General features: G+C 39.1%; 1 protein-coding gene across 2 annotated transcripts in view; it reads right to left on the reverse strand.

Annotated features, from left to right (window-relative positions):
- Positions 1–1,223: 1,223 nt before the first annotated feature.
- The window catches only part of LOC143031331 (uncharacterized), a 138,647-nt gene continuing 122,495 nt past the window's right edge, over positions 1,224–17,375 (reverse strand). For both annotated transcript variants that reach the window (XM_076195037.1, XM_076195029.1), the window contains 2 exons: positions 3,670–3,759; positions 1,224–2,072 (listed from right to left, as the gene is read on the reverse strand). In XM_076195037.1, the coding sequence (XP_076051152.1) occupies positions 1,994–2,072; positions 3,670–3,759 (169 nt within the window). In that variant the 3' untranslated portion in view covers positions 1,224–1,993. The remainder of the gene's footprint in view (positions 2,073–3,669; positions 3,760–17,375) is intronic.

The following is a 17,375-nucleotide window of genomic DNA, read 5'->3' on the forward strand; positions in this document are numbered from 1 at the left end:
AGACTAAAAAAAAGCGAGGAAGTTTCATCCGCTCTTTTAAGAATCTTATTCACTTTGGTTTAATTGCCTCCAATCTCTCTCTCTCTCTCTCTCTCTCTCTCTCTCTCTCTCTAAAAACAAACAAATAATAATGAAATAAAAAGAAATAAAAAAAACAAGGAAACCGTCTTCCTGTTTCCTCATCCAGGAGGATCTGTTCGAGCTCCGAACTCAGAATTCGGTTTTTGTGCGAGTTCACTGATTAAGTTTCTTTTAATTAACTTAGGATCCAATTCCTTCCCCCTTCATTTTTAAGGAGGGCCCGATTCCAAACAAGCAGAAGAAAAGAAAACATCAACTAACTCTACCTGAGTACAGAGGGCTACAAAAGTCTCGTAGTCCCTTCCTGCCAGGGTATTTTATACCGGGTGGTCCTTTTCTTTTTGTTCTGAATGCCGCCAGGCGATTTTATTCACATCCATGGCAACCGCTTGATAGCAAACATAATCAACCCTTTTCCGTTTTCTTTTATTATTATTTTACTCTTTTTCTAATCTGTCATCATAACTGTTTCCTTTACATCATCACTTTGCGTTCACTCGATTAGGGTGTCTTTACTTGCGCCGGAGGTCGAGGTGATGGCCGCTCGAACCCTGCCACTGGCGAGTTGAACCAAAGTCATGGTTCATAATCATCATCCCTTATCTTTTGCATACTCGGTTACTATCTGCTTCAGTCTCTCTTTAGACACAACACGAACGCAGCATTATCTATAAATAACAAGGAGCTCATTTCCCAAAACCTTTCATTTTCATCAATTCCATACCTTTGCATCTCACTCTCCCCTTCATTTCTCTTGCCATCCCATATACGCGTTGAGCAACCACGGCGACATAACACAACCCTGACGCATTCATACATTCACCTAAAAACATTCGTCCTCTTCATTCTTGCCCTACTACACAAATAAAAAATTGACTTCCCCTACTACACAAATAAAAAATTGACTTCCCCTACTCCATATATTTGTAACATGCTCCACAGAGCTAATCTACCTTACCGTACGCCTTCTCCATATCCATGAAAATTCCCCTGGACGAATACTTCTTACATACGTGGTCATAAAACTTCATGAACGCCAGTGACTGAAAAGTATTTATAATAAACTGAGATTTGGTTCAATTTCCAGAAGTTAAGATTTCCAGGAACGAATGAAAACATAACAGAAAAACATATAACTCGATTTATTTAAGTTTATGGGTCTTTACACTTAAGTTACAGCAATTTACAAATAAGTGTTTCATAAAGCAGATTGAAAGATTCACAATTCAACAAACAAAACCAAACAGGGAAAACACCTCAGCTGAGATTAAAAACTCCGGCCACCACATGACTCAGAAGCAAAAGGTGACTCGTCCAACATTTAAATTGAGAAAAAGAACTTACTTAGGCGGCAGTACCCTTGTGAAAAAAAAGAAAAAACCTCGAATGGACTAGTATACCAAGCACGAAGGTTGTCAAAAACTGCTAGAGCATGGGACTGGCAACCTAATGGCCCTAGCTAAGACACATACATAATCCTTACTTATTAATATTAAACCCATCCTATTCAAAGCCCATTACAAAACTTGTGGGCTCACACCTTAACCTAAAATGTCAGTTAAAATATATAAAATCTGTACAGACTGTGATCCCGCAGTCACCTCGGATTGCCAGAGTACCCAAAACCCCTTTAATTTCTGGTCAGGGAAACAAAGCGTGTTGACCTTAAACTAAAATACATAGACCAGAGGTGCGTGTAAAGACAAGCCTCCTTGGATCTACACAGTACTTGAAATACATATTAACAACTAAATAGAATGCCTAAATTTCTAAACGACTAGCACAGCCAACAACGCTCAGCTTTTATAGGCTGGGCGAAACCCGATCATCGGGAAGGCATATAGGGTCAGTCGACGTTCCAAGGCGACCTTAGCTGGCCCAACATAAACACATTGGAACAGGTATGCGACTGTCAAAATTCCAGTGAAGGGTGATCCCGGGTGTTGACATATATAGACCAGAAGGCCGGGCACTCCAAAGGGCGAGCTGGACTGTGGGAAAATGAGAAAAAAGATATATACACAAATGGTGAAACTTGAAAACATGTCTATCACAAACACGTAAACACAAAATCTATGCACCCTCTTCTAAACAACACTGCTCTTCCCAACTCACTCCCTCTTCTCCCTTTTTAATCCTTTCAGTTAGCAGATGCCCAGGCCCCTTACCAACCACACACAGATTAATATCTCTATAACTACTACATTCATACTAATTTCCCTTGCCCATGTATAGCGGGACTCTACATGCACTCCTCTAGTCCACCGGAAACGACCTTCTCTTAGACACACATTGAACAATCTCACTACTCACTACACTATTAATACTCAGCAAGAAGAAAAACGACATTAGGAATCTGAGAGTTATATCTTGAAAACTATTGTATTTATTTCAGAACAGATACCGAAACTTGCAGTACCAGCGTCCCCTGTAGTGATCTTCAGCACAATTTGATTGGCCGCAGAATGGTTTATTTCACAAAAGCAGAATGTGACAAAATGGATATCCATTTTCCTCTCTCTTTTTTATCATCGTACAGAAAACGAATAAAATCCCTCTCGTTTTCACTTTTTCTGCTTAAATGTGTGATTCTAGCAAACTGAGTGAAAATGTGCACGTAAAAGTGATTTTTATTTTAATGCGACATGACGTCAAATCGCATTAGATTCAAATTAACTTAACCGATTCGTTAAGCAACTGGACTGGCGATTCACCGTTAGTTTGCAAGCCAACGACATCCGTATCATTAACCAAAGAATTTATTTGACCACCATGAAGTATCTGTACCTCCTGGTTATCTTTGTTGAAAAAAAGAAAAAAAAAATATGGAAAACCTCTTTGAAGCATAATTCGTAACAACCCTCGTCTGATTTTAATCAAACCTCTTTAATTGAAATTACTGGAAAAACAAAATCCATTATTGTGCGGGAAAAAAAGGAATTGACGTCCGCTTCCAATAAATAAATCAAACAAAAATCTGAATGAGTGCAATTAACTACGTCGATCAAATCAATCAAGAATCTTTGGTCTCCTGTCTGCGTTGTGTTGGTCTGAGCCAGTTGTTTGGACAAGCCCCGGTTGTCGACCAGTTCTTCTACAGATTGGCGTCCTCAAGTGAATAAAATCGCCTGCCGACACTCACCATACGAAGACAGGTCTAACGGTTCGTCGAACGCGGTTCGACAGACACGTGTGTAAAGTGATGTGTGAACGTGTGAACGGGGTATTTGGTTGTCGAACACGTTGTTCGACAACCAAACACCCCGTTCACAAACCCCCCTTTAGGCACCTTACCCTACACTCTCTGGAAAGACGGAGAGTGCGGGGTGATCTAATAGAGGTATTCAAATGGGACAAGGGTTTTAACAAAGGTGATGCAGCCAAGGTCGTCATATTAAGACAGCAGGACAGGGCTCGTAGTAACGAATTTAAACTGGACATATTTATATTTAAGAAGAAAAAAGGCAAGAAGTGGTAAACGAATGGAATACGATTGATAACCACGTAGTAAGCGCTGAAACAATTGATTATTTCAAGGGAAGATTAGATAATAGATAGGGATGACGAGTGGTAAAGAAATGGAACTACCTAGTGTGGGTCTTATGGTTTCTTGCAGTCTCTTCCATTCTTATGTTTGTAGACCACCCCACTACGATATTCCGTTTTCTATGCAGTCGTCTGTATTAAGAAAACAAAAAGACGCGTATAATGAAAACGCGTAGTTGTTAAATTCACCAGGGACAAAGTACGAGACAGACACTCACAAACTCCGACGACAATTTACACACTCCTTCATTCAACAGAAATGACTGAATAATTAACTTAGAATAAAATGAATACTGGAAATTAATGTTGAAGTTTATTAAGCTGTATATGATTACTGTCAAGTACTTGTGTAAAAATAGGACCATGAAGTGGAATCACTTCCTTCTAGATATTTCAATTCTCGTGGAAATATTTCCATGGGTGGGTTGATTAGTTGATGAATACAAAATCATTACAGACAAAACATACTGCTTGAGTGTTTACACGAAAAATTGATAATAATAATAATAATAATAATAATAATAATAATAATAATAATAATAATAATGATGAGGATGAGGATAACAACAATAATAATAATAAACAAAAAAATTAACTGAAGTAGTTTTTAGCGATTCTTGCTAAGCGCAACATGGATCTCAATTTCTAATAAATTATAAAACATGTCGAGGTACACCGCTTATTACTTATACACTACATCGTGTAAAAGATCAACAATGGACTGGAATTACTTTGAAACGGATATTTTATTATCAACACCATCATCATCATCATCATCATCATCATCATCATCATCATCATCAAGGGGTGGTCAAATGTTCAGAGGAAGAGCCAATAATATATTCATTATTTTGTTTCTAATTATTATACTTCTCGTGCAAAGACATGCCATATTTTAGTAAATTTGATGAAAATATTTGTATACATACATTTATGTCTATATTTGTTTGTATGTCTGTAGGTACGTATGTATTCATGGGTGGATATATGTACGTACAGTATGTATAAAAATGCACGCAAACACACTTGCTCGAATTCCCCCCAGGGCTGAAATAATTTCAGTATCGCTGCGCTGCGGGTTGTTACTCCAACTCTCGTGGGAGGGGAGTTTGAGGTGTGTGTACCTGTAAGGTCACAGCATTACCCATAGATCGGACATACGAGCTCTGAGCTCTCACCTGGGAGGTTAATAACTGTCTATCACGAGTCCAACACGTGATCCAAGACAATTGTGAATCACACACACACACACAAACACACACACACACACACACACATTCTCTCTCTCCATAGTTCTTTTTCCCTCTTATAAGGGGCTGGCCGAGCCAAGGCATAAGGACCTCATCCACATTAAGGCCCATTCAATGCCCTTACGCTTCTGAGGACTTCGTAGAGCATTTGTTTGTACTTCGACAATAACGGGTTCTTCCTGGCGTTCGCGAACCTGGAGACCGCGCGTAATCAAGTTTGCATGACCGCCTGGGATTGTTGGCATTCTCCTGCCTTCCGGGCGGGGATTAATTTGATGACTCTGCAGTCTGGGCGGTGACATGCAGTCATGCAACTTGCAGTGTTAGCCACGTCCCAGCCCCGAATGTAAAAATAAATAGATAAATAAATAAAAATATATAAGTAAAAAAAGAAAAAAAAGAAAAAAAGAGCGGGGGGACGGCGATTCAAGATTGGCAAGTTTTAAAACAATAAAGATGATGAAATAGATTTATTTCGTCATTATCGTTATCTCTACGGGCATGATCAGTCCACTGTAAGACATGAGCCTCTCCCATTCTGAATGATCGTCTGACTTTTTGCATCAATCAGGTCTAAGAACTGCTTTAGTATTCTTTTCAGTTATCATTTTTATTTCTATTTGTCTATTTATTTTGTGTACTTCATTATTATCATTATTACTAGCATCTACTTGTATATATATATATATATATATATATTTTTTTTTATTTTTTTTTTTTTTTTCAAAAACATGAATTATGACAATAATAAGTTTAAAAATTTCCAGGAGGGAAATATATATATATATTTTTTTTTTCTATTGAAAATCACAGCATACTCAGCGTTCGTGATCTTTTTCTTAACACTTTCAATTCTTCTAATAATTCTCTTCTTAGAACTTGGTAAATTATAAATAATATTTCCAATGGAGTCCATTGTGGAAATAAAAACTAGAACTTAACGACGTTTCCACAATGGACTCCATTGGAAATATTATTTATAATTTACCAAGTTCTAAGAAGAGAATTATTAGAAGAATTGAAAGTGTTAAGAAAAAGATCACGAACGCTGAGTATGCTGTGATTTTCAATAGAAAATGTCTTGATGAAAACCTGCTCCCTAAATTCACTAATATATATGTACATATATATATATATATATATATATATATATATATATATATATATATATATATATATACACATATACACACACATATATATATATATATACATACATATATATATATATATATATATATATATATATATATATATATATATATACATACATGTATATAGTTTCAAACCTATGACCACTTCTACTAATGTGTCACACCTTATATAGTCTTCTCTGGCTAACGTCACATTATTTCAATCAGTTCAAGAAATGGGGGGAGAGGGGGCTATATGAAGCCAAACCTAAGTCCATTTCATAGAGAACTATTTTCTATATCTAACAATGATTATATAACTGACTTCAACAATCGAATAATCTAATAAATTTTGACAATAGCAATGATAAAACATAAAACATAAACAAAAACAATTATATATATATATATATATATATATATATATACATATTATGATACACACACACGTATATGACTTAAAAATGAATCAACATTACACACCCACATTACATGTATACACAGATACACAAACATATATATATTTGTGTGTTTGTGTACACACACACGCACACACACACACACACACACACACACACACACACACACACACACACACACATATATATATATATATATATATATATATATACATACATATTTATATATGTATATACATATATGCATGTAGCATATACTATCAAGGTGTCAACAGGTTCGTGCATCCAAGGTTATTGTTCACCTTGAAAATCAAGAAACGAAGGAAAATACCCCTGAGAGGACAGATTAGATATTAAGAGATCGAAAAACAGCGAGAGGGAGGGTGAGAGGGGGAGCAGGAGGAGGAGGAAGATTAGTGACGGATAACCATCTCGTTATTTTTCGATTATCTTCTTCGTTTACACAGTGTATACATAAACTAATCAAAATGAAAATAATAAATAGAAATGAAACAATAAATAGAAATAATAATAAAATTAGAAATAAAATAGAAACCATTAATATAGAATAGAAAATAATAAAATAGGATAAAGAACAAAATAAAACAAAAATATAATTAAACAGAAAGTAAAGTAAAATTAGATAAAATGAAAATTAATTTTATCTTACGGTGTAATTATAGTTACTTTTAATTAAAGACAAATTGGGAGGGAAAGTAATTGTAGCTTAGATATAATTACCAACATAGTCGTTTAATCACAAAATAGAAAAAAACATTTATATATTTTTCGAATTTCTTCACAAACAATATAAAAATATTTCTTAAGGAACTAAAATGTGTGTGTGTGTGTGTGTGTGTGTGTGTGTGTGTGTGTGTGTGTGTGCGTGTATTCACTTGGTCTTTGGATCACGTGTTGGACTCGTGATCGACAGCTATTTCCCTCCTGGAAGAGAGCTCAGAGCTCGTAGGTCCGATCTATGGGTAATGCTATGACCTTGCACACACACACACCCCCTACTCCCCGCCCACGAGAGTTGGAGTAACACCCCTCAGCGCTGCGATACTGATATTATTTCAGCCCCGGGCGAGAGTCGAACCTGGACCTCCGTAGTGGCAGGCCAGAGCTCTAACCACAGCGCCATGAGAGGTGTGTCTGTGTGTGTGTGCACGTGTGTGACACAAACGCTTAATTAAACCACTTCGCACTCACCATAACAAAATAAATAAAGACTGCCACTTAAGGCAATACAGACTTTCTTCTGGCGTAGGATATAAGGATGGCTTGGGGGCTCGATCGAATAGGATTCTATTCACGAGGGGGGGGCGTCCCCTACGGCTATTTTATTCATATGTTCTTCATCAGAATAAAATACATAGTGTTGAAATAAGTATAGTGACGACAGGGTATTTCAGATTTTGTCCACCCTGTATTGAGAACAAGTTGTACGTGCAAGGAAGCTTCAATAGTCGAAAATAATAATAACAATAACAACAACAACAACAATAATAATAAAAATAATAATAGTTATAATAATAATGATATCAATAATAAAAATAAAAAAATCCTTGTCAAAGGATTTAACATGTTTTCAACTTAACCTAATGAATTTTACAACTGGTTTTACCTGACTTTACAAATTAAAAAACATTATATACATATATATATATATATATATATATATATATATATATATATATTATATATATTATATATATATATATATATATATATATATATATATATATATATATATATATATATATAACAATACTGTTTAAACGTATTTTCAATTGTTTCAACGAACTTTTTTCCGGGCTAACGGTTTTAAACGTCTTTCTTTTTTCAAATCTTCAACGATTTTTCACTTTCTCGAGATCGCTCTTCACGTTTCAAATGTGCATTTCCTTTTTTATGTCTAGTTGCTAAAGGAATTCTATTTCATATATATATATATATATATATATATATATATATATATATTTATATATATATATATATCAGCTATTTGTAGATTTCAGGCAAGCATATGATAGTGTGCACAGACCATCAATATGGCACATAATGTCAGAATTAAATATTCCAGCTAAACTAATATTCCTCATCAAAACTTGTTACATAGAAAGCAGACGTACAGTAAGAGTTGGAAGGAAAGAGAGAAAGTTTCAATATACAGAGTAGACTTAGGCAGGGATGTATGCTGTCAAGCCGATTACCAAACATCCAGGGGGAGCTAAATTATCCAATGGTCAGATATCCCACCTCGCTTATGCTGATCATGTGGATGTGGTGGCCGAGACTGTGGAGGAAATTAACGAAATGTTTACAGTGTTCCAGAAAACAGCAGAAGAGATAGGCCTAAAATTTAATGATCAGAAAACGGAAAATATGAAACTAAGAAGAAATGGCAATTATACACCAGGAGAGGAGCAAGTTGGATCACTAAGTGTGAAGAAAGTGGGTAAGTTCAAGAACCTGAGGTCCACTCTCAGTGAGAGAAATGAAATGGACATAAAAATAAACGAACGAATAGCTGTAGGAAACAGATGTTACTATGCCCTGGCATCTGTAATGAAGAGTCGGACCATCAGCAGAAGAACTAAGATAAGAACATATAACATTGTAATAAAACCAACAGTCCTGTACGGATGTGAGACATGGACACTGACAAAAGAAAGGTAGAAGAGACTAGAAATCTTTGAAAGCAAAATACTGAGAAGAATTTTCGTCCCAGTATATGATGAAGAAGAAAGGAGATGGAGACGAAGACATAACAGGGAAATTAGAGATCAGACTGGACAACCGTACATTCAGGATGAAGTACGAGGAAGAAGAGCAAGGTGGGCTGGACACAGCGTCCGAATGGAGGCAGACAGACTACCAAGGAAGGTGATGGAAGGAGGAGTAGAGGGCAGACGACCATTAGGGAGACCCAGGTACAGATGGATGGATGGAGTAAAGAAGGACGTGGAGAGGGTGGCACCAAGAGAGGAATGGAAGGAATTGGCAGAGGATAGAACCATCTGGAGAGGCATAGTGAAAGCGGTGAAGGGCCGTCCGGCCTGACAACCAACAGAGTAAGAGTAGGAGCAAGTATATCTATATATCTATACTATCTATATATATGTATATATATATATATATATATATATATATATATATATATATATATATATATAATGAGAATTTTTAGACCCCAGCATCTCGCCTAACTTCACGTAAACTGAACTTGAAAGAATTTCCCGCTTTAGCTTTGAATGTTATTTCAAGACTCGAAATGATACCTCTTTATTTTTCTTAATATATCTATTTGTTTATTCATTTATCTATTTCGTTCGATTTGTCCACGATTTCAATGTTCAGCTCGCAGATGGCGGATCAGCCATTGTGTTCTTGCAATGTTACAAATGTTCCAGAGTATTAGTGATGATATAATGAACATACATACATATACCAAAGGCTTTTTCCCCCTTACATGGGAGGTAGCCTATGATATAATGAAACGCTGCGAAAATAAAACGAGAGAGAGGGAGGAGGAAGAGAGAAATGGGAAGGGAGAGAGAGAAGGAGGGGAAGAGAGAGGATGGAAGGAGGAGAGAGGAAGGGGGGAGAGAGAGAGAGGAAGGGAGAGAGAGAGAGGGAGGGGAAGAGAGAGGATGGAAGGGGGAGAAAGAGAGAGAGGAAGGGAGAGAGAGAGGGAGGTGAAGAGAGAAAAAGAGAGGGAGAAAGAGAAAGAGAGAGCAAGGGAAATCCTTTGACCAAATGGACATCATAATCCTACTGTACATTGCTTCAAAGCACTTACGATTTGATCCAGCTAACAGGGTGGGGGGGGGGTAACATGGGGAGGTTAGCGACAGACAGTAATACCGAACCCTTCACCAGCGCTTCTATCCCTACCGTTGCGGCAGCGTCGCCTAGGAACTAACTGGCTCCTGGCGCCCCAAGACCTGGAAGCCATCAACAGAATAAAATCGTCTGCCTTTTGCCAGAATAAAGACATACAGATTAGGTCCATGCTGAAGGAGGACCCGCTACCACGTGGAAGGGTGCGTGGCCACAGAGCTTGATAAGCTTAACTAGTGAACTTGGTAAACTTCTAGTTCCTAAACGTATAAAGCGTTGGGCAAGGTTAGTTAGGTTATCTTAGGTCAGATTAGGTTAGAACTTTGGGTTTTGACCTAGGTACCCGTGCACACAATGCAAAGGCCTCGATAGTTTTTTTTTTTTTTTTTTTTTTTCATTTGCCACAGAGTTGTACAATTTCTATTCATCTGATCCCTCGAGTAAAAAAGAATAAAATAAAATAAGTAAAGAAAAATGGCGCGTTGAAATAACAAAAGGAACTCGACCGAATGAAAGCACGTCCAGAAATACACACACACTGATAAAACATCCATACAAACTCCCCAGTCTCTATACACATCATTGTTGGGGTCCTTTTCTTGTTTATATATATATATATATATATATATATATATATATATATATATGCATATATATATATATATATATATATATATATATATATATATATATATATATATACATATATACATAAATACATGTGTGCGTGCGCGTATGTGCGTGAGTGTGTTCGTATTGTGTGGGTGTTAGTGTTTGCGTGCGCGCGTGCGTAACAGGTAATCATGTACACATACATATACAGATGCATGTTGTATGTATGCGTGTATTTATGTTTATAAGCATGCATGTATGGATATATATATATGTATTCTGGGAGGAGATCATGTAGGATACAAGATTTGTTTAATTCTACAGAACTTTAACGAAAATCTCTCATTATTTCTGATAAATGTGCAAAGATGGATGTCGAGGTTGTTTACAAGTTCCCCCAAAGTTCCTTTTCTGGCAACCCTGTGGATGTAGCAAACATGATGGTGAGTGTCCATAATTGTTGGAGTTTCTCTGTCTGCTACAACTCATTCCTGGCGCTAATGAAGATATCACCCACGCATAAATGGATGGTATAGGTTCACGATTTGATTTGACACTAATATCCCCTTTCCTCACCGCCTCACGTAAGAACTCGCAAAAGAACACCAAAGGCCAACACCACCGGTGTGGACATCCATGTTGCCCTCAGGCCCGGGGAAAGGAGCTTATTTAGTGCAAGAACAAAGTCTTCGGTATAAGGCGTCTTCAGAAGTCTTCATGGGACTTCCTCTTGGTCTCTGTCTTTGTACGTTCCCCTGCATGTCAGTGGTCTCTTCTACAGGGACATTAACGAAGAGTGACCCAACATCAATGGAAGCGATAATGACCGAAGGTAGTGTTGATTAAGGAGACTTTGATCTTTTCAATTGACTTTAGTCTGAAGTTGATTAAGGTGACTGGGATGAGGAGTCTGAAGTTGATTAAGGTGACGGGGCTGAGGAGTCTGAAACTTGCTAAAAAAAAAAAATCCTCTCTCTGCCTCTCTCCCTCTCTCTCTATCGCCCTCTCCCGATTTGTTACTCTCTCCCTTGCTTTCTCTTTATCTGCCTCTCTTCCTCTTCGCTTCTGCCACTTCCTCTCTTTGGTGCAATTCCTCTCCCCCAAGGACAGATGTGATGCTTATTTCCGACAAAATACCTACACCCACCACCTCCAGACCTGCAAGCAACTTTGAAAGAGGATGCCAAGCGACGAACGAAAGAAAAATCTTCACCGGCAAAGAAGTATCTGACGCAAAACAGAAATTTGAAAAAATTGGTTCAATGACGAATGTGAGATAGCACTGGGAAAGAAATCAACCATGTGGTAGTGAATGCTTCAGCGTCCATGACGTCAGACGTCTATGGAACGATGCAAATATCTCAGACTTGAATGGAGTAGAATTTCATGAGGAATTAAATGAGTTTCCTTTTATATCGACGGCGCATCAATGAACTATTGGAAACACACAGCAAACATATGATGGAAATGGATTTATCTATCAATTTTAATTTGATTTGCTTTTGATAGCTATCCAATATTAAACATCAGCTCGATCACCATCATTAGTATCAGTAATAGCATTACCATAATCAAAATAATTATCATTATTATTATCATTATTACTATTATCATTATCATTATTATTATTATTATCATCATCATCATCCTTTTCTGCGTGAAGGGACGTAGAGGTGAGATTCGCCGATTTAATAAAGCGGGCTTGCTGTGAATGTGCTGTGTCTTGCAACATTGCTTCTGACCCAGGGCAATGAACAAGATGCAAGGATGACCCGTCGTCCAGGAGGTGCCAAGATAAGAGGGAAGGAAGAGGGTGGAGGGGAGTGGAGTATGTTAGGGATGGAATGGGTGGGAGTGGTTTTTATGCCTTTGTTTTTTGGCTACCTCCCTTGTACGGGGGAAAATCCAGTTATATGTATGCATGTATTATTATTATTATTATTATTATTATTATTATTATTATTATTATTATTATTATTATCATTACTATCATCATTATTATCATCATTATTATCATTATCATTATTATCATTATCATTATTATCATTATTATTATCATTATTATCATTATTATCATTATTATCATTATTATTATTATTATTATTATTATTATTATTATTATTATTATTATTATTATTATTATTATTATCATTACCATCCCATCCAATTTCAGCTGCCAGTGTTCGAGATGCCCTTCTTCCACAGAATACCTACCTGATGAGGATCTCATTCTCCTCTAGGAGATGAGATCGAAGACCTCCTCTTTCTCCTCCTCCTCCAGACGATTATCTGAGAGGCAAACAGCGACCAACCTCGCCGCCTCCGCTGCCAAGGCATGCTGGTCAAGAGCTCACCCCTCCCGAATGAGAGCTCAAGAGCTCATATATGACCAATTTATGGGCAATGCTGTGACCTTGCACACACACACACACACACACACACACACACACACACACACACACACAACTCCGCGCTCACAAGAGTCGGAGTGCCGGATCGCAGCGCAGGGATGCTGAAATTATTTCAGCCTTGGTCAGGAATCGAACTCGAACCGCCGGAGCAACGGTTGCGAACGATACCTCTGCGCTGTCGAGTAGTGGTACCATGTGTGCGTGCGCGCGCGCGCGAGCGCTCGTGTGTGTGTGTGTGTGTGTGTGTGTGTGTGTGTGTGTGTGTGTGTGTGTGTGTGTGTGTGTGTGTGTGTGTGTGTGTGTGTGTGTGTGTGTGTGTGTGTGTGTGTGTGTGTGCGCGCACGCATATGATTTTATGAATACTATGCAGTTTGGGGTTTTAAAACCTTTTAGCTTTTGTTATTACTGAGTTCCACTACAATTTCTTTAAACAGTGCTGAGTCAAGCAAGGGTCCTAGTTCGCTCCTTAGACACTAAACTAAACTAAACAAATATACAGATAGACATGTACATAGACAGGCAGGTAGATTAACAGATTCCCAGTTAGCACTTTAAGAATCAAATAGATATATAGATACACAGGCAGACAGATAGACAGATAGATGGACTGACAAAATAATCTAATAAGATTTTTTTTTTTTTTTTTACAAGAGGACCGCGACATTCCCGGGGGCTGCACCTTCAGAAGGTCGTCCGCTGCCTGAGTGGGGTGACAGGCAGCGCGATAAGGCCTCGTGGTGCTTGGTACGGAGTGACAGTGCCTTCACGTGAGTGGCACCCGTAAATCTCAGTCAGGGTCACCTGTAGCCAAACCTCCTGGTCTTTATCCTGATTAAGGCTTAGTGGTTAACGCTAGGGGGGCTCCGTGTCAGGTATTAACATTTGTTTTGGCTGACGATAAATTCTATTTATCTGTTTTACTTGTATTATTCGTCTTTTTATCCTTCTTGTTTATCATTCTGACGTATAGACACCAGATTGTTTAAGGGTTCGTGATGAACCCGCATGTATTCAACACTTCGGTGGTGATCCTTTATCAGATGCGCCTTTGGAAAGGTCATTTATGACGTCATTTTTTTGTGAAGTGATGGCGATGAATTTAATGTTCAAATCTTTCAAAAGCATTCAGTAACCTCGATATTCTATAAGCTTGAATAGCAATTGATTTTCTTACAAGTCGTTCGCCATTTTGTGACTATCAAAAGGGAGTATATAGCGTCCCCGATATATTTGGATCATGATTGTGAAGAACTTATATTTAACCCAAGTAAAGGGATCGATTTTTTCATGTTTCAGTGGTTCCTTGATAATGTTTGCCATAGCATGATAAGAACGAATAAATTTTGTTAATATAGGCAGATCTATATCTTCCTAGATTCAGTGAATATCTAGCACATTGACAATCTATCTTTGGAAGGATATACATACAAGCATTTCCGAGAAGTTGCATTATAAAAAAGAATAAATAAAAAAGGAGGGAATGTAGAACAAGGACTGCACCACACCACAGCCAATCACCTTCTCGCAATTCCCTTACGTCATATCGTTCTCAAGCTCAGCCAATCACCTTCTCGCAGTTCGCCCACGTCATGTCGCTCACCAAGTCGATGGGCGGACGTGACTGGGGTCCTGCATGTGAACAACCTTTGCACCTGGTGAAGGTGCTCGTGACAACCCCTGAAGAGGTGTGAGGGGTGACCTCTGCCACCTAAGGATGCCTATTCGTTCGCGACAGCTTGTCACTCAAGCCACGCCCACTTCGGGCGTTCCGTGCTCCCTGATTGGTCGACATCCTTCAAAGTCAATTCCCTCATTGGTGGAGCTAATTAAAAAGCCAAAAGTAAATGTTCGCCTCCGTATTATTTTTCATGTCAATGTGCGAATAAGAATGGAAAATAGCGCAAAATAAAAAAATAAAGTAAAACGTATCGTTGACATCCTTATAAGGGAAAGTGGGTGGGGCTAAAGTGACAGACTTTGGTGAACGAATTATTTTGACAACGATTTCAATATATTTTCCTGACGAAGAACAAAATCGGTCCTCTGTCTCCTCTTCCTTTTCCTCCCCTCCTCCTTTCCCGCCCTCCTCCTCCTCCTCTTTCTCTTTGTCCTCCTCCACCTTCCTCCTCTTCCTTCCCCTCCTCTCTCTTCCCTCCTTCTCCTCCTTTTCCTCCCCTCCTCCTTTCCCTCCCTCCTCATCCACCTTCCTCCTCCTCCTCCTCCACCTCCTCCTCCCCTTTCTCCCTCTCGTCCTCCACCTTCTTCCTCTTCCTTGCCCTCCTCATCTTCCTCTCTCTTCCCATCTCCTCCTCCTCCTCCTCCTCCTTTCCCTCCCTCTTCCTCCACCTCCTCCTCCTCTTTCTCCCTCTCCTCCTCCACCTTCCTCCTCTTCCTTTTCCTACTCTTCCTCCCCTTTCTCCCTTCCTCCTCCTCTTTCCCTCCCTCCTCTTCCTCGCAAACATGTCGACCTTGATTGGAGTGCAAGCTTGACTATACGAGGCGAACAAACACAGCCTGGAGTGCCACCTAATACCTTCCTGACTTAGGTCACGTGTGACGTGATTTGTGGCCTCGGAGGGGTCGTTACGTGCCCCTTGGGGGGGGGGAGAGGGGGGGAACCTCATACGTCATCTTGGAGTCATGCATCACACGCACAACCCTTGAACGCATACCTCATTCAGAGGCAAAGTCTTGAACGTATACATCATGCGGAAGCGATGTCTTGAACGCATAGAAGTTTTCTTGAATGCACGTGTCCGAAATATGTGGATTTTTAAATGCTTAATTCACAGTCCAAGCACGTGGGGCAAAGGTGGCGGTTTTGTCCGTAGCTACTAAGCGTAGGGACCTCACCTTCTTCTAGAATGCATACGTCATGTGGAGGCGGAGTCTAGAACGCATACGTCACGTGGAGGCGGAGTCGACGCATGTCATAAAGAGGCGGGTTCTCGGACGCATACGTCAAGTGGAGGTGGAGATTAGAACGCATACGTCATGTGGAGGTGGAGTCCAGGACGCATACGTCATGTGAGGGCGGAGTCTAGAACGCATACGTCATGTGGAGGCGGAGTCCAGGACGCATACGTCATGTGAGGGCGGAGTCTAGAACGCATACGTCATGTGGAGGCGGAGTCCAGGACGCATACGTCATGTGGAGGCGGGGTCCAGGACGCATACGTCATGTGGAGGCGGAGTCCAGGACGCATACTGTACGTCATGTGCAGGCGGGGTCCAGGACACATACGTCATGTGGAGGCGGGGTCCAGGACGCATACGTCATGTGGAGGCGGGTTCTAGAACGCATACGTCATGTGGAGGCGGGTTCTAGAACGCATACGTCATGTGGAGGCGGGTTCTAGAACGCATACGTCATGTGGAGGCGGGTTCAAGCAATTTCCTTCACCTATCAACCCCTTCCGTACCCCGTGGTACTTGTACATTGTATCCAGGCTGCCGCCAGGTGATTCTATTCAGAGTCGAGGAACAATTTCAATGGCGAGTGGTCTTCCAGGGAGGAGGAGGAGGGAGAGAAGAGGAGGAAGAACTGAGGAGAATGTGGGAATGGAGGAGAAACAAGAGGAGGGAAAAGAGGAAGAGGAGGAGGAAGAGGGAGAGGAGGAAGAGGAGGAGAAAGAGGAGGAGAAAGAGGAGGAGGAGGAGGAGGTGAGAGAGGAGGAGGAGTAAACTTGCTAATCATCTAACCTTCCTTCCCCGACGCAGAGTGACGGACCCAAATGTTTTTGAAGAATCTTATTTCAAAATAATTTAATTCATGTGTTCACAAACTCGTCTATTTACTCATTGCCTCACATTTTATATATATATATATATATATATATATATATATATATATATATATATATATATATATATATATATATATATATATATATATGTAAAATGTCGTACAGATTCTATGCACTAAGCTACTATATATATATATATATATATATATATATATATATATATATATATATGACATTTCTTGTGTCATATATTACCTGTCAATCATTACCAATTTTTATTATTATATTTGTTCTATCATCGACTTCTTATTTTTTCATTTATCAAAAATGC

This window comes from Oratosquilla oratoria, chromosome 1 (assembly GCF_046742065.1).
Source record: "Oratosquilla oratoria isolate Oo_2021 chromosome 1, ASM4674206v1, whole genome shotgun sequence".
Taxonomy (NCBI): Eukaryota; Metazoa; Arthropoda; class Malacostraca; order Stomatopoda; family Squillidae; genus Oratosquilla; species Oratosquilla oratoria.